Source organism: Ruditapes philippinarum, unplaced genomic scaffold, assembly GCF_026571515.1.
Source record: "Ruditapes philippinarum isolate M1 unplaced genomic scaffold, ASM2657151v2 ctg133_1_1_1_1, whole genome shotgun sequence".
In the NCBI taxonomy this organism is placed as follows: Eukaryota; Metazoa; Mollusca; class Bivalvia; order Venerida; family Veneridae; genus Ruditapes; species Ruditapes philippinarum.
In genome coordinates, this window is record NW_026864453.1 from 93,285 (window position 1) to 119,276 (window position 25,992).

Genomic DNA, 25,992 nt, shown 5'->3' on the forward strand with positions numbered 1-25,992 from the left:
ACAAGAACCTCCCCCGTTAGATGATCGATAATTTCAATCGAGTTATTTAATTCACTGAGAGAAGTTTCCTGATATCTTCTGCAACTTATGTACATATTACATCCGGAAATTTATCTAACACATGTGATTTTTCTGTTTTTATCCCGGATTACAATTATTTTTTCGGTTAAAATTTTACTTGTTAACTTTTGGGGAGGAAACAAGAACAGCCATCAAGAAAAAGTGCACGTCTTTGGTGCAAATTGGAAATTTGCGTTATATTTGAGACGAAATCTTAGTGTTAGTTTAAAGTGAATCATTTGGATTTTCACAGACTCGGAAAGGTAATTCTTTCTTCTATAACTCCGCTAAGTGACGATTTTTAGCTTGGTCTAGATTTTTCTTGATGATTGTTTTTCTGATGAACGTCTTTGTTAATCTGTGTTTCATTTTCACAGTTTCACTCTGTTACTGTTATCAATGCTTCATCTTTTCATGCATCTTTCTTTTGAATCTTTTTAATAACGCAATAATTAGATATATGGAATAAAGATCACAATTTCATTCCTCACGTTTTTCTTAAAATAATGATTAATATTGAAATAAATGAAAAATAACACATTTGAATGAAATGGTTTTTTAAATGGCAATATTTTTTAAAGGTAGATCTAGATCTATGGTTTAAATGTTTAAAATAGATGATGTTATTATTGCAGTGATTTTAGGAGCAACATGTCAACCAGCAATTCTGGTCGTGGTAAGAAAAGGTCTCGCGCACAGGCAAATGGAAACGAGGAAGGCGCTGGCCCATCTGGCTCATCAGCCCCTAAAACTGCGAAGTCCACCGCAAACAACAAGTTGATGAGTACATCCCTTAAAAGGCGAGTTATTTTATTATCATTAATGCAATATTTGATATTCCTAGTATCATTTTCTGTGGTTTAAAGTCACATGGTGGATTTCTGCTATGCTGGAAATGAAAACTAGTATTTAATATTGGTATATACAACATCTTGAGCTCATTTGCATATAAGCTTTGACGGGGCCCTGCTCTTTTGTTTCAGTAAAAAATAATAAAATTTTTAATGATTATTGTAATGTTTGGCTCATACTTTAATATGGTTTAATTTTTTTCTGGAAATTTTCATGTATTAGTTTAAAAAATCAATATGTAATATATGAACACAGTGAAGGCTATACACATGATGAGGGTTGTTAAAAATTTCCTTGTGAGTCTTAACAATTTAAATTGGATTTATTTCTTGATGTTTATTACATTAATTTTGATCACCTGAAGATGAAATACTTAAGATTTGAAGAATTTTCAAATACTATTATTGATGATCATTGATGAATAATTTGAAGAGGCATTATTATTTTTATTTCATATTATATTTAGGGAAGTAATTCTTTCACTGTAAGGAAATCACTACTTATGTAGCATGTGCAGGGGGAGAGTCTAGATTATGCTGAAAAGAAAGATCAGAATTAAGTAACGTTTTATAATTGTGGAATATTATACATATATCAGAAGTATAGGACTTACTAAATAGTATATCATATTCAGTTTACATATTTACAAATTTTCCTGATGCAAATTGGCAATGATATGAGGCCCAGTACCAGCCTTACACCTGCAGAAGCCCTGGAAGGGATATCTTTTACAAATTTATGAAATTATTTGAAGCATGTGTACATAAGATTTTCACATGGCACAAATATAGATAAATCCATTTACATTATCAGGACAATGATTTTTTCTTTGTTTTTTTCCCCCTTTTCAATATTGCTGGGAACGAAAGACAAAATTCTTTGTACCAATTAATTTGTTAGCCTGTAATGTACGTATGCCAGGTAGACATGTATAAATCTGTGCATTGTCAGGGATCGCGCTTTCCACTTTGTTTGCTTGTATGTACAAGTACAATTTGTTGAAAGGCAAGTATTTTAAAATGTTACAGCCTCAGCTTGTAGCACATATATTGCAAAACTGAAAATAATGTTTGATCCCTAATTGTTATATATTACTTATTTCTTTTTTAACCTTCAAGGATGATTACTGATTTACTATAATTTCCTGTTATTTTATGCTCAACTTTGATCATAAGCTTATCCCACTGTTTTGCCAGGAAACCTTTTATAATAATTTATAGTAGGTGTTGAACTTTAATACCAAAGTTTGTGGAAATACATTACTTTAATAACAATTATATTTCATAATGCATAGTGGATTTCTTTTGACTTTAATTTTGCACTAATGGCACATTAGATGCATCAGATGTATCAGAATTGATTCTATAATCGGAGTGCAGAAGAGTTTTCCTGCAACATTTTCTTAGATTTTAAATAGTATACCTAGACCAAGTTACCTACCTTGATTAAAACAGTCTTAACTTGGTGATTTCCCCTTCTGACCCAAAGATTAAAATCCTGTGTCTGGCTGAGCTGCATCATCTCATCCTCTACATCAGTGTTCCCACTAGAATTTAAATTTGAGGGTACATGTACCCCCTAGGTCATAATTTTGGGGGTACACAGAATATTAAGGGGGTACAAACTATAATTTAGACAAGCAAGTCAGTTAAACACAGACAGTTTTAAGTGTTTTTTTCATATATCTCGCATGTTAAACAAAACATTTTCCCGTTGTCTTTGTCAAATCTAAGCCATGAAAATTCGGACAACCAGGAGTTCTGAAATCGTTTGCAATGTTTCTTTTTGGGGGGTTCAACACTATTTTCACTAGGGCCTGGTTCTTGATTTGCGCTAGAGGATTGAGTAAAGGTCGGCGATTTTTCGCTGGAATCGCTTTTATGGAACCATTCATTTAAATTGCGTTGCATTTTTTAATAACTTTTCCAGCGATTATTTAATATTTCAGACGGCTTATTTGTATTGCCCGGATGTAGACTTGTTACTGCGTTTAATATAGAGCGTCGCTAAGCGTCGTTAATAATTATGAACCAGTCCATAAGCTAAAAATAGCACAGCTGGGAAACCCGAGTTATGACCTCAGATTAAATTACGGTCGTATCGACTTTTACGGTCTTGTAAACAATTTCAGAGATTTATGAGTAGAATATTGATTTGTGATTCGAATTTGCGGATAATGTTTTGGCAGTTCAACTTCAATTTTTATACGTGCATGCACGCACCTAGTTGTAATTTCATGCGTGATTTTTGTAAATTATACGTGATTCACGTACATTTGTGCGTGAATGGGAACACTGTACATGTTGTTATTTGTGATGAAAAGAATGCCAAGAACATTCCCGGATATATTTTAATTGACTGTTTTAGTATACATTCTGAAGAACTTAATTAAGACACATCGAGGGTTGACCATATAACTGTTGAAAGTCCTTTATATTATATAAGTTACTGCAGTTTTGCGGTCAACCACCGACATGCTAGACTTCTGCTTCCAGGTTTCTTAACCAGTTATGGCACTATTATGGGTCATGGAATTTATATGTGAATCTTTCCACTGGCGGAGCCGAGGTCCACAGCCTCTAGGTTAGGTCTTCGGTCTGTTGCTTTCTTTCCCAACACCACTTTGTCACCACCTGCACCACAGTGGTGCCAACTAATTCATTACAGTCAATCATTAATATTTAATATTGTGACGTTTGGATTTAGAACAGTGACATTTAGATTAGTACAGTGACATTTACATTGAGTACAGTGACTTAGATTAAGAACAGTGACTTAAGGATTAGAACAGTAACATTTAGACTTAATTAGACTTAACAGCGACTTTACGATTTAAATCAGTGACATTAAGATTAAGAACAATGACTAAGATTTAAATCATTAAGAACAGAGATATTTTGATAAAGTTCAGTGACAGTGGCAGCATGGCCAAGTTGTTAATCTATCAGGCTAATAATCTAAAGATTGCTATTATGGAGGGCGTTCGTTGCCAAAATTCCAGACATGTAAAGTGTACCTTTTTAAAATGACTTTTGAAAATGCGAACTTGTATGCCTACCATTTTTTATTGTACCCGTGCATAGCACATAATATGCATCTTAATTCAAGCTTTTAATTGAAGGTTCCCGCCTTTATATAACAAGTTTACATATATATCGTAACAACTGACCTAACATCTTAAACGACAACAAATGTACAAGTTCGTATCTTCCATTGCATGCAATACATATGCATGTTTGCACACTTTTAGATCTGAAATATACAAATGAAATGTAAATCTTAAATACAGAAAATAGAGTTTAAGAAAACGTTTTACCAGTTGTAGAACTACAAGAGTACGTTAACACAGTAACATGTTTAAAATTACAAAAGTAGATTCACAAACTTAAACGATTTTAAGTCAAGCATAACGCCCCGCCCCTCTCGGAGTATTTACGAACTTCTATTGCGGACAGGTATAAAACGGCGCCTCTCCCATATTTCTAAATAAAACTGAAGGACAACATACGGCATTTTTCATAACATATATTTGTTACATTTGTTACAAAAGTTTTGTCACTAGCAACATCACTTGAAAATTGCTGATTATAAAGATAACTTATGCATTAGCTTATTATTTAACATCGTGTTCTTATCAGTTACAAATTATTTATCATTTTAGTGATAATAGCCTGTCCGTGCTCTGCCTAGTGCCCTGTCCTGTGTTTCGTTTGGGGTCCGCCTGGGCTCCTTGCCACTTGTTCTTGTTGCTGGGTCATGTGGGGTTGCTTTCATTGAGCGCCACCTTTCCTTGTTGATCTTGTTTATCATATATTCCTGAGAAAAATAGGCGATTTGGAAATTTTTAGGGGAAACAATGACCAACTTCAAGGGAGTAATTTTATTGATAATCTAAAAACCATCCAATATTTTTATTGGTATCATTGAAAAATGTATTGGCACAAATTTCATTTTCATTAAAAACTATGCAAGTATTTGCAAAAATAGGATTTTAAAGCGACCACCGAGATATCCTTTCCGAAATCAAGAAAATACTTATCCGTAGCACATATGTACAATCTTTAATAAGGTATTTTCAGTATGAATAAAAACTTTTTTCACTTGTTCATTATCCCTCATGTACAGACTCAATCAAACCGAGTCTGCAATTCTTATGTAATTTTGTTGTGATAAATGCTTCCGAGGGATCACTTTGTTTCCAGATTTTTATACTTCACAACAGCAGGTGCCAAGTGCTGTGTGGCAGCTGTAAAAAGTTGCCCCGTACTTCACTTCAGTGTTGTTATATTTTTCTGGTCCTTCGGGATCATTGATGCCAACGCTATTAAGTGTCGAGAATTGAGTACCGTTCAAGCCGGTGCTAGGGGGCGTGAGTGATGTTGCACTTGTTGTACAGACTCAATCAAACCGAGTCTGCAATTTTTATGTAATTTTGTTGTGATTAATTCTTCCGAGGGATCACTTTGTTTCCAGATTTTGTAATATACTTGTTCAAAGCTTTCATTCAATATTCTTTTTCTTTTTTGAATAAAGTATCTAAAGGAAGCAACGTGATTTTTTTACCTAATATATGAGTGTGGTTTTAAGAAAGAAAAAATAATCAACGATAAGTTTGAAACAAAATTTTTAATTCTTCTACGTAATTAATTTTCATTTTTAAGACATCACTAGAAAGTTCATAAAGGATTCTTTTACTTGAGTCTAAAATTATCAAAATTGACCAAGAAATAAAAAAGTAAGCAAGGGGGCGCCATGTTTCTCTTACTGAATTTCAGAGTGTGTTTTGTTTTTTTTACTTGGGGACCATATGCCGTTTTTCATGGTATGGCACTTACGTGTCACATTGAAGGTTTCATGATAATCGCCATATAAACACATCTGCGGATGTTTCAAAATTCAAAATTGTACCAGTTCATGTTGAATTTTGCTTAAGCCGGTGCTAGGGGGCGTGGGCGGTAACTTGCTCTTTCCGTTACCGTGAACAGGTTCAATCAAACCGAGCCTGCAACATTCTCAATTTTGTCGTTTTGAGCGTTCTTTAAGGATTCTTATTTTCTCTATTTTACAGAAAATTACATGATAAACTTAACTTACATTTTGATTTAATTCATTTTTATTTTGAGGCATTATATAATTATATATCATAAATCGTATGAAGCACACTTTTATTTCAATCCAAAATTTGGAGGGAACGCCGTGTTTTTCTTATCAATTCTCAGAGGAAAAAATGATACATTTTGAAACAAAAATATCAATACATCTATTTAATTCATTTTTATTTCCGACGCACTCATGGAAAGCTTATGGAGTAATCTTTCATTTGATACCAAAAATGTTTGACTTTTTATAGAAATAAAAAAAAAAGTTAGAATGGACGCCGTGTTTTCCTTCACTTAATTGAGAAATAGGAGAGAGACGACGAGTATATACCTGTCCGTACATTTCCGTAATAGAAGATCGTAAATACTCAGAGAGGGGCGGGGCGTCATGCATGATTTAAAATCGTTTAACTTTGTGAATCTACTTTTGTCATTTTAAACATGTTACTGTGTAAACGTACTGTTGTAGTTCTACGACTGGAAACACGTTTTATTAAATTATGTTTTCTGTATTCGAGTTTTACATTTCATTTGTATTTTTCAGGTACAGATATATATCTACAAGTGTGTAAACATGCTTATGTATTATATGCAATGGAAGATACGAACTTGTAAATTTGTTGTTGTTCTCCATGTTAGGTCAGTTGTTAAGATTTGCATGTAAACTTGTTATTTAAAAGCGGGTACCTTCAATTAAAAGATTGGATTAAGAGGCATATCATTTGCTGTGCACGAATACAATCAAAAATGCTAGACATACATGTTCGCATTTTCAAAAGTAGTTTTTAAAAGGAACACATTACATGTTTGGAATTTTGGCAACGATCGCCCTCCATAGGCTATAGCTGTGTGTCAGGAGCAAAATCTTATCTGTGTGTCAGGAGCAAAATCAACTGTGGTTGGTTCCTTGAACAGATACTAGTGTATCCATAAGCTTTTAGCTTCCCAAGTATTTAACTTAAAGATCAGTTGAAACAGATGCTGTAATTAAGTAATAACTTATAGCAAAAGCTATTAAATTTTCAGTTAAGGGTTACTGAGTCAACTGGCTAACGGCTAGAACATTCAGCAGTGAGAGGCAAGACCTTTAGTGGTTTGAAGTCGACAACCTAATAATAACCACTCAGCCATGGACAACCCTCAGAATTAGGTTATAATTTTGGAAAGATCAACATAGGAATTAAATTTTCATGTTGAAGCCAAAAATGTAGAAATGTTCATTGAAACTGATGTTTTTTTTTGAGGGAAAAAAAAGAGTGAAAAAAAGCTATGGTAATTGAAAACAATGTACTCTTTGTCGGAGAAGAAATTTGTAACAAATTGTTTATCATACAAGTACCAGTATCTCAAGTGTTGTTGCAAGTGGATCAGCACTTATAAGAACCATTTGTGCTTTCACTGTCAGCAATGTGCTACATCTTTAAGCAGCAGGTCTGAGTATGCAATGGTAGGTAGTAGCTTGGTCTTGAAACTTATGCAGCCTATACAATCATCTTTTTGCATTGCAGTTTTGGAAACAAAGAACTTTGTTTGTTCCTGAGATTTTTTGCTTTAGAGATGATATATTCATTTAGAAATCTTCATTTGGGAAGAGGTTATTTCTCTACAGAGGGTTATTCTGCACTGTATAAATATACATTGATAAAACCAAAAACAGAAGCTTGTGTTATTGATGGATTGCACAGATCATGGTATTTCTCCATGAAGATTTACTTTCTGTGAGCTTCAATTTATATTATTGCGGTTGATAAAATATCGATCAAACTTCAACTTCCTAAGGTAAGTCTCGTTTAATCTTTCCATTATTAATTAATTTGTTGATATATCATTTTATTTCAGGATTCAGAAAGAACTTGCCGAGATAACTCTTGACCCACCTCCAAACTGCAGGTAGGTTTCTTTACCATTTTAACAAACCATAATTCCCCTTTGTGGCTGAGGGGTTGCCTTTAAAGGTTGAAGCATCAGAATTGCAGTCACAATTTATCATCATCATTCAGATTGTTATGTCCCCTCATCATTTGGACGTTGGGGCATATAGAATTAATTGCCCTTGTCCATTCTCACTGTCTCTACTGTAAACAGAACAAAGAGAAACAACAAACTTCATTCAGTAATAGTAGAATAAGGGGCAAATGGGCCTGTTATAAACAAACAAATATAACAACTGAAATGGCACATTTTGTTTATAGGCACATCTGTTTGTCTGTCTGTGTGTCTGTCTGCAGACCTAAAAATGGACTGTGTTGTGGTAGTATATGTGTTCTATATGGACACATTTTTAGTTTTTGTTGATTCTATAGCTGATATTGTGTAATATTTGCACAATTCATTTGCGACCTGAGTATAAGAAAAGTCACATTTGTGAACAAGACAATTGTGAACATTTATGCTAATGTCATGGTCACATTTGCAACTGGACTGTCAATGTCTCATTTGCAACTATAGTGTCAATGTCACATTTCAGACTTTTTTTATCAAGGTCACAGTTGAGATCAGTGTCAAGGTCACAATTAACTGAGACTCCAGTGTCAAGGTCATATTGAGATCATATTGTCATGATCACATTTGAGCATACAGAGCCAATGTAACATTTGAGAGTAGTGTCAAGGTCACATTTGAGACTAGTGTCAAGGTAACACTTGAAATTTAGGTGCTACGATAACATTTGAGATTGCAGTGTCAAGGTCACATAAAACATTATTCGAGACCAGTTATTACTCAAAGTTATTAAGATAGGAAAGTCTCAGTTTAACTGTTAACAGTTTTGAAGATTTCTATATTAAAACATCAGTGTGTCTACAATACTCACTAGATGCATGATCTTATTTCTTCAAAATCCTCCTATAAATTGTGTCATTTACTAGCTCTTCAGACCTAAATAAAAGATGTCTGACATTTTATGACATTCTGAAAGAAAACTCTGGGTATATCTTATTCTAGAATCTAATTGATTGATTTAAAACTGCTCTGCAACAGGGTCTCTCATGTCAGTCTGGAAAAAAAGAACTGGATTTTCTGTGAAATGAAAAAAAAAACTGTTGATTTTTGGAGTGTTGTTACGTTTGTTGTTCAGTCCCCATTCTTATGGTTCAAAAATACCACTTGTCCGCTTTTAATTACTAATAGAATTTAAGAGAACTCAATGCAGGATTAGTAGAAAAATGTTGCCGGCACATTGGATTTAGAAACTACTCATCCTGCAGGACAAGTGACTCTGAAAACATTTTTCGATGCCTGAATTCACATGTTTTTCTTTGCAATCTTCATAGATATTGTTCCCATTCAACAATCATAAATTATGTGAATAATTATTTTTGAAGATTTAACTGGTAATTTTACGATGAGACTCTAAATATGATTCAGTCACACTGGACTGCTCATATGTTGATTATTACATATTATCAGATTCTTTGAAATTATAGATTTTTTTAGAACATTCCCAGCTTCCATGGCAACCAAAAAGTTGGAAATTGTTCTTCTTTCAAATTCAAAATGGCAGCTAGTTTTTAAAAATGATTTAGAAAATTGTTGAATAAAGTGTTTAGCCTCAATTAAGCCAATGATTTGTGTTTAATGTTGAAGATTTGTCAGTAAAACTAGCTTCTGTGGTACAGAAAATCTCAGAGACACACTCCTAAGTTAATATTTTTTGCAATATTTATCAATATTATTTCACAGCTACTAGTAAATACCATGTTAGGTTCTGCTGCAAGATGTCTGCAGAAAACTCATTTTAACTTAAAGGTAATGAATCTCAAATATTTAACAAACAAATAAACTACTTCAGTATTATATTTGTATTCCCCGAGAAATTAACCTCTGATAAACACAGATGATTTCTATGGGTAGTTAAAACTGTCTGTGGTAAATGTTTTATTTGCCTGTAGCAAAATCTGGCATAAAATGTTGGAAGCCACATCTGGTAATTAAACTTGGAACATTTATATATATATATGTTCAATGTTAATTGTATTTATGCCTGTGACAGGTTTCACTGTCGTCGATTGACATCACATGACATGACATGTCATTGCTTGTTTGTTTTGTTTTTGTCAACTAATACCATGGGCAGACATGGTTTATGAATATATTATGACAGAGTCAGATGCCATAGACACTTTAAGTGAAGGGTTGTAACAGTGTAATCTTTCAAATGCCATATACAGTTACTTTAAGTTTAGGTTTTGCTACAGTGTAATCTGTCAGATGCCATGAACAGTTACTTTAAGTTTAGGTTTGTAACAGTGTTATCTGTCAGGTGGCATGGACAGTTACTTTAAGTTTAGGTTTGTAACAGTGTTATCTGTCAGGTGGCATGGACAGTTACTTTAAGTTAAGATTTGTTATAGTGTAATCTCTCAGATGCCATGTACAGTTACTTTAAGGTTAGATTTGTAAAAGTGTTATCTGTCAGATGCCATGGACAGTTACTTTAAGGTTAGATTTGCAACAGTGTTATCTGTCAGATGCCATGTACAGTTACTTTAAGGTTAGATTTGTAACAGTGTTATCTGTCAGATGCCATGTACAGTTACTTTAAGGTTAGATTTGTAACAGTGTAATCTGTCAGATGCCATGGACAGTTACTTTAAGGTTAGATTTGTAACAGTGTAATCTGTCAGATGCCATGTACAGTTACTTTAAGGTTAGATTTGTAACAGTGTAATCTGTCAGATAATATGGACAGTTACTTTAAGGTTAGATTTGTAACAGTGTAATCTGTCAGATGCCATGTACAGTTACTTTAAGGTTAGATTTGTAACAGTGTAATCTGTCAGATGCCATGTACAGTTACTTTAAGGTTAGATTTGTAACAGTGTTATCTGTCAAATGCCATGTACAGTTACTTTAAGTTTAGGTTTTGCTACAGTGTAATCTGTCAGATGCCATGAACAGTTACTTTAAGATTAGGTTTGTAACAGTGTTATCTGTCATGTGGAATGGACAGTTACTTTAAGTTAAGATTTGTTACAGTGTAATCTGTCAGATGCCATGGACAGTTACTTTAAGATTAGGTTTGTAACAGTGTTATCTGTCATGTGGAATGGACAGTTACTTTAAGTTAAGATTTGTTACAGTGTAATCTGTCAGATGCCATGGACAGTTACTTTAAGGTTAGATTTGTAACAGTGTAATCTGTCAGATAATATGGACAGTTACTTTAAGGTTAGATTTGTAACAGTGTAATCTGTCAGATGCCATGGACAGTTACTTTAAGGTTAGATTTGTAACAATGTAATCTGTCAGATGACATTGACAGTTACTTTAAGGTTAGATTTGTGACAGTTTAATCTGTCAAATGTCTTAGACAGAGCTCATGACCTTGACTTAACACCCAGTTTTGTAACAGTGGAACTGATTATAACTGTAATCTGACAAATGTCAAGGACAGTTATCCTTCACTCCAAATTCTAACAGTGGAATCTGACAAACGTCATGGACAGTGAGTTATCCTAAGCTCCAGATTGTAACAGAATAATCTTGTCATGCTATGAATAATGACATTAACCTCTATCTTGTTATAGTGGATTTGGACAATGTTCATATTAATATGGACAATGAGTTATCCAAAGCTCCATCATTATAAAACTGGAACTTGACCTTAAACTCCAGTATCAACTATCATTGGCACTTGTTGGGAAGTTGAATTACATTAAAGTGATTTCCATAGACCAAACTGCCATTGTGAAACTGGCACTATACTCAGACCTTATAGATTTTGCATAATCCATTAGACACATAGATTCGCAAAGAACTATGCTATTTGGCATCCTTGATATAAGTATATTTTGCAAGTCTTTTAAACTTCAATACTATGGTACAATGAAATCAGCTGTAATATCTGTGAAGGAGTCATAATGATCAATAATTTGCTCGATGACGACCACTTTAATTTTTATCTCCCGACTCCCCTTCCTGCCAGCTAACTGGTGAATTGAGGTTAATTCTAATAAAAAATATGACAGGTATGTGTGCAGAACAGATATTGCTACTGGTATTCAATAAATCCAGAAGTATTCTGGTTATTATTGGTATGTAGTCAGGTCTGTTATTACAAAAATGTTTTGTATCCTAGTGTTGAAAAAAAAGAATGATGTGTCAAAGAAAATTTTAAAACCGCTACCATGATTTAGAATGATAATTAATAAGCGGATGGATGTTTTTGTTATGGTTATTTAAATTCTTAAAGAAGGACAAAATAAATTTGTTGACATAAGAAGTTTTAATATAAATATTTGAATAATAGTTTTGCGACACTCTTTAAAAATTCAGAAATATATAGAAGTCAGTCACCTCAGTATACCCTCGTAAAAAAAGAAAATGCACAAATTTGAAATGTTTTAAGATTCAAAATGGACAAAAAGCGAAAGGGAAAGATAACTTTATTCTGCTCAGTTTTTCGCTTCAGATTGTCTGAAATAATGCTGGGGCCTAAGGGGTGTTTCAGAAGACTTCTTTCTCTAGTTTTCCTAGACGGTTGCCATGACGATGACCTTTACAGTGGCAGTGTAGCTTTAAACCTAACATATCAACAGTTTAACTCTAATACTGCTAAGTATCTTAAATTGGTTCGTTCATCTTTCAATCTAGACAAGGCTATTAATAATTTTAAGGGAGAGTTTCAAAATATTATACTGTATGAATAGCAAACAGTGCAGACCATGATCAGATCTTGTTCTGCTATTGTTGCATATGTAGAATCTGTTATTGCCCTGCAGGCTTAGAGTAAATTCAGGTGTTGTGTTTTTCATTTTGTATTATTAAAAAAAAAAAACTTATCATAAATTGTTTATCAATTTTCCAGACACTTGAGGAAATAGAACAAAAAATAATTAGAAATGTTAGAAATGAGGGATAATCTGAATTCTTCTGTCATAAATGAACACATTTTATATTGATCCACCATTGTCAAATTGTCAGCCATGGATTACTTCATCTGTCCAAAATAGTCAGTTGGGGATTACTTCCCTTTACTCAAATTGTTGGCTAAGGATTATTTCCCTTGAGTCAATTTTGATTTTCCACAAGCTCAGGTTGTCAGACTTAATACTGTTAAAGTGATATCATGTTGTAACTATATAACAGGATCCACAGTCAATAATTTACATTAACATGTTAATTTAGAAATGAAAGGTTGAAGGAAAATCTTATCTTAGTGGATTTATGGAAACATGTTAAGACAGCTTTTCAAGGCTGAAATGATTGATAGTTTTTATGCCGTCTCAAAAACTTCGTATATAGATACATTGCATAGAACAAGGGTACCATGTTTTAAGGTTGAAAAGGTCAAGGTCATTGCAGAAAGAAGTTAAAAAAGATCTTTATAAATATTGATTAAAAAATTCTTTATAAATATTGATGGTGTTTGGTTAGAATTAATTTACTTTTCATAAAAGTTAAAAATGTGTTATAACTGTGATTTGAACATATCTCCAATTTGAACATATCTCTAATTTTAACAAATATATACAATTTGAATATATCTCCAGCAATCTTGACCCCATTTAAACAGAACCACTTCATAAATTGGCTCAGCAATTTAAGGATAGTTGATTCAAGGTTAAATCTTGGCTCATTTCCTCCACTCCTGCCCCCTCCACAGGGGTGGGTAGGCCTGCATGGTTTTACCTGAGCATTGAATGATTTCAACTCAGTCATGATAAAAATCTATATCAAGTCACTTTGAATTGTACTGCCTTTGTTGCAAATATGGCTATGTAGGTGTTCTAAAAATGGCATTGACCCTGGTATTAGGACACTAAACATTAAATTCTTGTACACAAACTATTGACTTGTAATCCAGTTCACATTAAATATAATAAATAACACAGAGTTCGTACAGTCTTAAAAAGTGCTTAAATTTGAGTCCCTTTCTTAAAAAGTGCTTGAAAATGTAAAAAAGTGCTTAAAAGTCCTTGAATTTGCTTACTGTCTTGAAAAATGCTTTAAAAGTGCTGAAATTTGCTGGAAATATTCTTGAAAATGATTGAATGACATAGTGTCAATAAAAATCAACAGTAAACAATATCAAAAGAATGATCCAAGTAAGGATCAAAATCAAAGAAATGTTTGCTCAACATAACAGTAAGTCAGGACAAATTATAGTTATTTTGAACTAATCTGTATTTGATGCGCCCTTTGTTGTTCTATAAAATCCTTAAAATTCAATATAATGGCCAGAAAATGTGCATTCAACATGAAATGGCAAATAAACTATACCTCTTGCATTGAAGATTGTATCGATATATGTGTAACAAATGTGCTTGAAAAATGGGAAAACATGCTTAAATAGTGCTTAAAAAGTCCTTGAATTTTGGCATTGGATGTCTGTATGAACCCTGTAACATTATCATTTAATGTGGCCTAGACATATTAGAAATGGCCTTTACCCTGATATTTTATAACTTTGACATGGCCTTGACCTTGAAATTCTATATCTTAAAATGGCCTTGACCCTGATATTCTATATCTTAAAATGGCCTTGACCCTGATATTCTATATCTTACAAATGGCATTGATCCTGATATGTTTTATCTAAGACATAGCCTTGACCCTGATATTTTATAACTTTGACATGGCCTTGACCCTGATATTCTATATCTTAAAGATGACTATGACCCTGATATTTTATATCTAATAAATCATTAAATGGCCTTGACCCTAATATTCTGGCTAATGCCTTCCAATCCTATCTCTTGAACATTAACATTTATCTCTTCCAGGAAAATTGAAAAGAGCTAAATATTTCCAAAGGTTAATGCCAATGTGGATAATAGATTTTCACAATTTAAACCATTATTATTATTATTTCTATGCTCATTACCCTTTTGCAACTTGCATTAATAAGATTTTACATTAACATTTTGTTTGCAAAGAATTCTTTTTGATTAATATGGTTATAATTGGTTATATAAAAGCAGATATAAAATGATGTAACAAAGTGAAGTCCTATTTATAAGACTTGCCCATTCCTGCATGCTCTGAATTATAATCTTGAAATATTTTTGGTAATTCTGTTTGATCCCTTTATCACCTATATCAATTAATCCTTTAACTTCTAAGTGTCACTGATGTGTATGGAGTTGTGTTAAATTTCTTTCTTGTCTTCAGTCAGTTGATTCACAGTTCTGTTGATATTTTCCTATTGGGTAACAAGTGAACTGATTTTCAGTAGTGTTTGCTGATTTTTGCAAGAAAAGAAAACTTAAGTTAATACCCAAATCTCAGGGGGATTCCACATTCTTCAGTCAATTCCCAGTGAGGGAGTGAGTGGAGTATGATCCCTCATTCTAGCATGACATTACATTTTCAGCTTGTTGATTTCACTGAGCTGTATTTCTGCATAATATTATCTATACAATTTATCTGCCTCAGACAAATAATCAGTCTGCCTTTATTCAAAGATTTAAGGAGGATTTTATAAGGAAATATTTGAATTGGACTTGTTGATATTGGGAAAACATTGGAGGGAATGTGTTCAAAACAGCTGTCTCATTGTACAAATTAACCCTTAAAATTGCCATCTATCATCCCCTTTCCTTTAATTGCCTTGTACTTATCCACTTTCATTTAAAATTTTGCCCTGTACTTATCCACTTTCTTTTGCCCTATACTTACCCAATTACCTTTGCCCTGTACTATCTACTTTTCTTTGCTCTGTACTTATTTCTTTTCTTCGCTCTACTGTAACATATCCCCTTTCTTGTGCCCTTTACTTATCCCCTTTCCTTTACAAGATGTACTTGTCCCCTTTCCTTTGCTTGGTACATGCCCCCTTTCCTTTGCCCTGTACTTATCCATTTTCTTTAAATTGCCCTGTACTTTTCCCCTTTCCTTTGCGCTGTTCTAATCCCTTTTCCTTTGCTCTGTACATATCCCCTTTTTCTTTGCCCTGTACTTATCCCTTTCCCTTTGAAGTTCTTTGCCTAGCTGTACTTATCCCCTTTCCTTTGCCCTGCACTTAAATGTATCCCACCCTGTACTTATTCCCTTTTATTTTCCCTGCAAATATGAAGTTAAGATAGCTTTATTTTATTCAAATGATGAAGTGTATGAACTAGCAGGTAAAAAAAAGAGTTTATTTGGTACTGATTTTACAGGGCCATCTTAAATGGTTATATTAAATTCACAATGATATCATCATTCTGGACAATTAATTCAAGGCAACTATTCAAGAGTCATTATGTGATCTGAAAACTATGACTTGTACTTTAACAGAGAACTTTGTTTAAAGGTTTCTCAGTACATTAGAATTTAGCAGCCACTGAGCAGACTTGAGATATTCTGGCCTGGCTCTGTAACTGATGGCTTAGTTCTAGGTTATTAATCACTGTTAACATCGTTCATGGACTTGTCCATTTTTCCATTGTAGACTAAACTATTCATTGTTTTTAGGGAATTTTTTTAAATACATACACACTGAATAGCTGATTGAATGGCAAACAGTGTGAGCATGAATATGGCTGCTGGGGTCATCGTGGTCACATGGGTAGATTCAGTTGTCACAAGCAGGATAAGAGTTTAAATGACAAAAGCTCTCACTGCTAGGCTGTTAAATTACTTATTCAAAGTGTTTTAATGAATTCAAGGTATATGCAATTGGAGTGTTTACATTTTATTGATTTTGACGAAAAAGCTTAGGTAGCAGTTTGATTGTGTTTGGATTTAACATCATTACAACATGATTTATATAATAAAAGTACATTGTATTGGAGTTGCTTTCACTTATTTATTTTGTTTGATAGGTGTGCAGTGCCAAGTGTGTTCATCTGATGTAATGTTTAGATCCACAAGAACCAAACTCTAAAAGTCACACTGATTATAAATTCATCATATTATATTCATTTAATCATTAAAAGAAAAATTTCGGGGTGTCCATGGCCGAGTGGTTAAGGTAGTTGACTTCAAAGCACTTGCCCCTCACTGCAGGGACTTTGGATTCTTTCATGTGAGGAAGCTATCCAGCTGAGTTATGGTATGTCAGAATTTTGGTGATAACTACTCAGGTGCCTGTTCATGCCTGAAAGGTGCCTGAGGTCTTCCTCCACCAGTAAAAGCTGGAAGATGCCATATGACCTATACTGTGTTGGTGTGCCGTTAAACCCAATGAAACTTGTTGTAGTTGATTTAAATTTACAGCCAGTAAAAAATCTTAAATTATTTGAAAACAACTTATTTGGGTGTCCGTGGCAAAGTGGTTAAGGTCGTTGACTTCAAACCACTTGCCCCTTGCCCCTGTGAGTTCGAATCCCAACAGGGACTTTGAATTCTTTCATGCGAGGAAGCTATCCAGCCAGCTTACAGAACCTTGGTTGTTCTACTTAGGTGCCCGTTCGTGCCTGAAATAGTGCACGGAAAGAGCACCTGTGGTCTTCCTCCACAAGTAAAAGCTGGAAAATCACCATATGACCTATACTGTGTGTGTTGGTGTGATGTAAAACCCACCAAAAAAAAGTGATGTTTACACCTGTAAAATGATACTTATTTTCATTTCTGTCATACCATATTAATGTTAATGTAGAATAATACAAGCTCTTAAAATATGTCAAGGCTAGGATATAATTAGAATAATAATGAAAAAAAAATTAATGTATTCTACCAGCTGGCTTTTATCTGAAGGGGAATATGTGAATCTGTACCAATTCTACCTGACTATCTTTTCTGCTAGTAAATTCCAATTTCATAGAGGATGATTTGCATTATAGCTAGACATATATATTTTTTGTTGACAACAACACATTGCCACAGACATTATAGAATACAGGATCAGTAGACCTTTTATACTCTTTTGTGTGAGCTTATTGAGCAGGCTTTCTTTTACTGTATATTATGCTCACTGTATCTAATGCTCTCTGTATTGTATGCTCACTGTAAATTGTGCTCACTGTATCTTTTGCTCACTGTCTTTTATGCACACTGTATAGTTATATACTCACTGATTTAAATGCTCACTGTATCTAATGCTCATTGTCGATGATGTTCACTGTATATCTAATGCTCACTGTGTCTTAATGCTCACTTTGTCTATTGCTCACTATATCCAATGCTGACTGTATCTAATGCTGACTGTATCTTAATTATGCTCATTGTCCCTGATGTTGTCTGTATATCTAATGCTCACTGTATCTAATGCTCATTGTTCCTAATGCTCCTTGTATATCTAATGCTCACTATGTCTTAATACTCATGGTCACTATTGGCACTGTATCTTATGCTTACTGCATCACTGTATAAAAACTCGCTGAATCAAATAGTCACTGTGTCTTGAATGTTCCCTGTATCTTAAATATGCTCTGTATTTATAATGTTTACTCTAATGCTCATTGTATTTTAGGTCTATAATGCTCATTGAGTCTTATGCTCCTTGCTCATTTATTTCTTTGCTCATGAGATCACTATAGTCAATACTCATTTATCCCTTGGACATCAAGTCACTGCTGACTCAGAAGTCATGTGGGTTTAGAAGTTGGTCAGTTGTTACTGGTTAGTTATCCAGAAAAGCTGGTTTGATGGACTGACTGCCATTAGATATGACAAACAGATTAAAAACAAGACAAATGGTCAGTAGAAATGATGTAAAATATAAAAATATTGTTGTACCCTTTTACTGATAACATTATTTTTCGTCTCATGTCAATATTGCTCCAATTTTTCAAATTCTTTGGTATGTTTCGTCTATTAAATCAGATTTAAAATAATCAGTTTTCAATACTCCCACTGTGTAAAGATTCAAAATATAATTTCCAGTAAGTGTTTGTTAAGTCAGCATTAATTCCATTATATCTGTTAAGAGACAGATGTAATTTCATTGACACTGACTAACAAACTCTTTATGCAAAGCATGCAAAAAAAAGTTTATTTGATTAATTAGCTTAGAATTGGCATGATTATTTGTATATATGTATTACTTTCATCTTGTTATATCTGTTATATATATGTATATGCAGGAAAGTCAGTTAGGTAATATGGATCGCAAAAATGTGATCAAATATTTGTTGAAATCACCAACAAACAAGTCTTCCTTTTGAAATGTTACCATTTTAAAATTTTATAGTATTTCTAGATAAAGAAGAAAGATAAATGCTATATGATAATTTTAGGATAAAGATTTGAAGAAAGAGCGCAGTTTATTGGCAATATATATTTAAAGGCATGTAATTATGTAACTTATTGTCACCCAAGTGCAGTAATGGGTTAAGTACTTCTAAATTTAATACACTTCAGCCTCATTAAAACGCTCATGTTGGGGTCCAATGTCTCACCACCGCGTTCTAAATGAGGCTCTCAATAGAACGCTCATTGTGAAATTACCGCATTACCCCACCCACCACATATTATATATAACGCTGATATTTTTTTACTTACTGTTCAATGAATATCAACAATTATCTTTTTCTAAAGCCATTCAATGATGTAAACATGTATTATATTCACAATAATACTAATTATATTTAAAAGAAACGAAAAACTTTCGAAAGAAAACTATAAATCATGAATGTAGTGTAAACACTAACAGTTAGCCATTACTGTAATGACGTTTGATTAACTAGGGGACACAACTAAAGCTGGACTGTAAATAACACTGTAATTTACAGTCCAGCTTTAGTTGTGTCCCCTAGTAAATCAGACGCCAATTACTTCCTGTCATGGCCGCTCTATTTACAGTGTAGGATTTTAAATTGATTTTGGGCTTGTGGGTTATTTAATTCAGCGAGGTTTACCTGTCAAAGATATGTGTGTGAATTTTAGTTTATTTATACTCACCACCGGTTGCCAATGTCACAGTTATGATATGAATTTGAGATTTTGGAAACAATTTGACGACAGGTAAAACAACAAAAGAGCAAATAAACACTTACCTAGGCATGTTTTTCACACCTTTGGCGCTCATAAATGTCCTAATGACAATTGTTTATTGTACTTGACAGTCAAATTGAGCAAGCGTTATAGCGCGCTATAAATCTAAGTCTACTTAAAAAAAAAAATTTTTTTTTTTGGAAGTTTTTTTTTTTTTTTTTTTTTTTTTGGGAGCCAAGGTCTATGAGCGCTCTACTGAGATTAGCGTTATAGTGAAGAGCGAGTTATCGAGGCTACAGTGTATAAGTTAACCAGTTATTGCACTAAAGTGACAATATATATATATATTCCATAATACTTGTCGCTTTATTCACTTGTCATGATAACTTGTTGTTTAAATATTAAGTGGTGTATATTACCTTTCTATATATAAATACATTGTACTGCAGTGCATAATTTATGTACTAAAAGTTAAAACAACTCTTAAAAGCTCTGTTAAATCCTCAAAATGTTTTTTTATTTATTTTAGTTGTATAATTTTCATAGCAAATAATACTTGTACAGTATGGAAAAATGATACTTTCAGTTTCATCAGGGCTTTTTTTTTTCTCTCTCTCTCTTTCTCTCTTTCACTATCAATTGATTATGTTCCTTTTCATGAAGCATGTACATCTTTATACTCTCCTGTAAGACGACCTGTGGTAAATGTGAAACACAGCTTTATCGAGAATATTATACAGTGAAGATGGTTATCTGCAGATGAATGTTTATTAGACAATTATTTCCTTTTGTAATATCTGATACAAATTTTTAAAAAAATAATTTTTTTCTTCCCTTAATCATTAATACAATTTGTATCATGCCATAAGTTAAATTGATTAAATATAATGTTTAAAAATACTGATGGGAAGTGGATGAATGTTAACAAGGTGAATTCATAAACAAATGGTGTGATAAATAGGCGAAGAAAAATTTAGATGTGTCATCCCATACAAACCTAAATTATACATTAAAGGTTGACTTTTGGTATGACATTATTCATGTATTAAGAATTAGGGGTTTTTGACACAGTCAGACGTAGATCTTTGTATTTTGGTAGGTTTCTTTTAAGTATTCAAGGGGAAGGTTTTGACAGAATATTATTAAATAATTTGAATGATTTTTGTAGAAAAGTGTAAGAGGGTGATACAACCTTTAAAGTTAATAGCAGTCTGTCATAGTTTAAACTTCTGAACTTTTTACAGGAGTCGCCAGTGTTGATAAAAATCAAGGCAATATTTAAATAAATATTTGTTTGCTTGTGTCAATATTTTTGCAAAAGACCAATTTGATTGTGCTAGATTTTGGACAGATGATTCAAACAGAAGATGATTAGTGATGTAAAAAAAAAACTTTTTAAACTTAATAAAAAAAATTTTTTGCATGAAAACCTCCTAATTGCTATTAAATTAAATAACTTGCCAGTATAAAGCCATGCCAGTCTGCCAGATTATGGACTGTACATTTTATTAAGCAATTTGATATCAAAAATTCCCAAATTAACAATAGATGGCCTCAAATTTAAAGCAAGAGGGCAAATTAGCATTACAATAAATTTATCCAGGGAAAGGAAACTTTGACTGACATGATATTATTGTCAGTGTTAAACCAGTTTAATCTTGAATCATCCTGTTATAAAACAAAGCTAGGGTAATTACACTTATTAGCTCACCTCAGCCATTATAATTGTCTTGTACAGATTGTGTTTCTCTTATGAGCTATATATAGGGCTATTTTGGCACTCTGGTTTTTGTAAGATTGTGTTTCTCTTTTGAGCTATATAGGGCTATTTTGGCACTCTGGTTTTTGTAAAGTTTAAGTTACATGCCACAAAATTAAATAAAATAACTGAGACTTATACTTCCTTACACTAAGCCCAATGATAGGGAGAGCATTGGGTTTGTAATCAAGGAATCACTCGGGGTTCCTGAGTCCTTGGATGAGGTCAAGTATATCCATGACAATTGATATGATAAAAACATGTAAAAATTGGCCAAAAAAAACCCATCAAACTAAGGTTAATAAATTTCAAGTTAAAGATTCAGAAATTTCAGCTACCATTTAACCCTGACTGATCATAAGAGGCGACTGAATGGGTTTGAATTATTGGAGTCTGTGAATCTCTTAGCTTCAACAGGTGAGGTGGTTTTGATTTCAGTTTGTAACATCGAAGGTTAGCCAAAATCATGTTTCCTATTTTGGTACCATGTGACTTAAATTGCGTTTGCGTGCTGTTAAACCAAAGAAACAAACGAATAAAAAGACTAAAATGTGCCTTTATGATTGTTCCACCTTGAAACTGAGTAAAGTGTATTGAGGTGACAGTGTGAATAAAACTTTATTTATAATAGACAGCCTACATATTAAAGCTATACATAAAGATATATATTTTGCAACAGCTGTTAAGCAATTGTATACAGGTTAAAAAAAAAAATTATAATAGGTCCAGAAACTTTTAGTTGCATACATTATGAGGGCATGTTGACAGTGGCTTTGATAAGGGCAAGATGGAAAGGGGAAACTAAGTTAAACTAAATATGAAGGCATGTTGACAGTGGCTTTTAAAGGTATAAAAGCTAATAATTTTATTGTGCCTCAGTCTTTGAAAGAAAGATTGTACAATGGTGGAGAATTGCACATACAATTTATGCCCCTATTGTCAAGGCAAAGGTCACAAGTAGAGGTCAAAGGTCAGATAACTATAATAAATCGATATTTAGCATTTTAAATCTTCATTCATTGAGAGATTCTTTCACAATTGTTCAACATCATGAGAATGAGTGTTATAAGTATAATCCATGTTCATATTTGCAATGCAAGGTCACGGTCATCAGAAAAGAATGAAATATAAGAGTTTGTCTGGAACATAACTTCCACATGCATGAAAGAATTATAGCCATTTATTGGTACAAATGTGCACTTTTCATGAAACTTAAGTGTCGTACAAATGAACTAGGTTAAGGTCAAGGTCACAGTGATGTAGAGGTCAGAGGAAACAGTTTCTGTTACAAAACTTTGACATGCATTGGAAGACTTCAATATTATGCCTGGCACCAATGTTCATGATGATTTAGATTATAATGGGAAGTGCTCTTGCAATTTTAGGTCTCTGAGGCTTCAAAGATTTTTAGATAAAAAAAATCAAAACCATTGAACAGTATAGAACTAAGGTCATGAGATGGTTGAGTTGGCTTGATACTAAAGGCAAAGGCCTAGAACTTTTGGTTCTACGAGGTTCAGGGTTAAAACGTATGTGTCTGTTCTATATTGCCAACGAGCACTAGGTTTTTACTAAAATTCTTAAAAAAATAAATTGCAATATTCAGCAGGAATGCTGGCAGCTGTTAACACATGTGTTAAAATGTTTGTTACATAACAATCTTTCTCACAGTATTATGAAGAATGAGAAAAAAATATGTTACAATAATGTGTAATCTTTTCTCATACACACTTCTGAAGGGCCTTAATTAATATTTTATTTTAAAAAAATCAATAATCATTGTTGATCATTCCTGAACAATAATACATTTAGAAGACACCTGAGGTCTAGTTCTAAAACTGCTGAAGGTGCGAAATCGCTATGTGCAGGTGTGACCTAAAATTTATGATAAATTCATAAATAATAAAAAGACAAGAGCTGCCAGTATTAACTTGAGTAAGACGGTCTGGTGCGTTCAACTAATCTCAGTTCAGTAAGAAAAGGGGTGTAACTTTGTAAAAAAATGTAACTCTGAATTATGGGACCTGAGCAACTACAAAGAACATTAATTTTAGTAAGTCAGTAAGACAAACTTTATTTATAGTCATTTATGGTTAACCCATTACTTCAAAGAACATAAATTTTAGTAAGTCAGTAAGACAAACTTTATTTATAGTCATTTATGGTTAACCCATTACTTCATGAGCATTTTGTGAAAAATGGCTATTTTCATTGAAAAATATCCCGTTAAATTTTCAAATTGCTATAAAACTATAAAAACTGCTTCAATACTAATCAAACTTGGCAAAAGTGTTGACTGGACCATTGCCTTTGCAACACAATGCTCAGGCTTAAATTTCCTGTTACCATAGCAATGAGGGGACATCGCAAAATTGCCAAAAATCACTTTTTTGTGTTGATTTTTTCCATCAAAATTGATTTCAAAGTGCTGCAACTTCTCAATGGATTGAGATAGAGTCAAATGTTTTTCAGCGTTGGTTACACATTACCTTATAATTGATCTGGGGTCATTTTTAGCCTCTCATAAGTCCAAAATTTTTTTGGCGATGAGGGGGACTTTGCCCCCCTTCAACCCCCCCTCCAAACAGAAGGGGGCAGATCCCCTTTCTGGCAACCCCCTGATGTATCTTTTGGTTGGGTCCGCGCCGAAAAAGTGGTTACTTTTTTAAACAACAATTCTTAAACAAAAATAAGTGTTTGGGCCTAAATAAGGCATTTTTTCACCATTTAAGACACCTACAAGAGGGAGGGGGTGAAATGGCGTATATATCGCGTAATGGGTTAACAGCTTTAAGTTTGTATTGATCTGATATGAATAAAAAATAAAATAATAAGAAACAAAAATAAGAAAACAACTGTTACCATGATAATTACTACATAGAAATAATTGGTAATGAAGTCGGGGGGCATTTAAACAAATTTAAACAAGTGTGTGAAGGCTTGCAAAAATTTAACTAAAGTTTGATTCAGACCACGACACATGGGTAATTGACTAATTGCAGTAATACTGTAAGTTTTATTCTCCTTATTCTCTGAATAGTGCTTAAAATGAGGGAAGTTCATCTCTACTGTGTTTACTGCTAATTCTTCTGTACATAATGAAACCTGTGGAGGAATTAGATACCTATACATAAAGGCTTGGTGTGAAAGTGTTGAAACCTCATACTGTTAATATGTGTCATATGAGTGGCCGCTCTTTTCCACCAAACCTTTATGTATATTGGTATTAGTGTGTGTGCTTTGTATGAAAATCAATGGAAGGTTCATCATAACCTATTTGGAATAAACGGACCACACTTTGTTTTTGTTGAGAAATTGAACATGTCCTTGGCGTGACCTCTTGTCAGTCTATGGCCCAGTGGTTTAGGTTGTTGAATTTGTACCCCTTACCTCTCAATAGTTGTAGGTTCAAATCCTTCTGCCTTCTTTCGTGTTAGGAAGCTTAGACTAGCATCATTATGGAGCAAAGGTGGGCCGTGGTTCTATGTAATGCACACCCAAGTCAGAGGGACACCCACAGTCTGTGCTCACAGGAAAGTTGCCATATGACCTTTTAAAAGTGTCAGTGTAAACTGAAAAGGACTGTAATTTTAATTATTAGATAATAAAAAATACTGGGGCAGATTTTTTAAGAACAAGAACAACCTGTTTGAATAAGTGGAACAAATTTTTTAAGTTCAAATGAATAGTGGCATGTTTATGATACTTTAATACAGTTCTCAACAGTTTATTATTGTCACATGTCATTTTAATTAAGTGACTTCATTATTATAGAAGTTTTGCCTATCTTAACAGCTGCTATATACATGCTGTCTGATAATATAAAGCAGACACCGATGTTACAATATTATGTTGTGATGGTACAATTTTTTTTATAAAAAACAGGAATTGAATGAACCCTGGCTATATCTGATGAAATATTTTTATAAAAAATTTAAAATCAATAAGATTATGGTATAGCGTAATTTTATGGTCGTTTTTTTAGCTCACCTGAGCATATGCTCAGGGTGAGCTATTAGGATCACTCTTCGTCCGTCGTCCGGTGTCCGTCGTACGTCGTCCGTTGTCCGTTCACACTTTTCAAACGACATCTCCTCTGAAACCATAAGGCAGATCATAATGAAACTTCACAGGGATGTTCCTTGTGTGAAGCCTTAACAAAGTTGTTCAAAGAATTCCATTCCATGCAGAACTCTGGTTGCCATGGCAACCAAAAGAAAAAACTTTAAACATCTTCTTCTAGAAAACCCAAAGGGCTAGAGCTTAGATATTTGGTATGAAACATCTTCTAGTGAGTGTCTAACAAGATTGTTCAAATAAAAGCCCTGGGGTCAAAATTGGCCCCGCCCCAGGGGGGTCATTGATTTTCCCTATATGCATATAGTAAAAACTTAAAAAAATCTTCTTTTAAAGAACCCAAAG

At 33.3% G+C, this 25,992-nt stretch overlaps 1 protein-coding gene across 2 annotated transcripts in view; it reads left to right on the top strand.

Annotated features, from left to right (window-relative positions):
- Positions 1-25,992, top strand: part of LOC132725637 (ubiquitin-conjugating enzyme E2 E1-like) — a 43,494-nt gene continuing 17,502 nt past the window's right edge. Inside the window, exons 1-3 of one of the 2 annotated variants that reach the window (XM_060710812.1) lie at positions 1-323; positions 705-860; positions 7,851-7,901. In XM_060710812.1, coding sequence (XP_060566795.1) covers positions 712-860; positions 7,851-7,901 — 200 coding nt within the window. In that variant the 5' untranslated portion in view covers positions 1-323; positions 705-711. Of the gene's footprint in view, positions 324-695; positions 861-7,850; positions 7,902-25,992 lie in introns of both variants that reach the window. The other variant, XM_060710811.1, reaches the window with a different exon arrangement.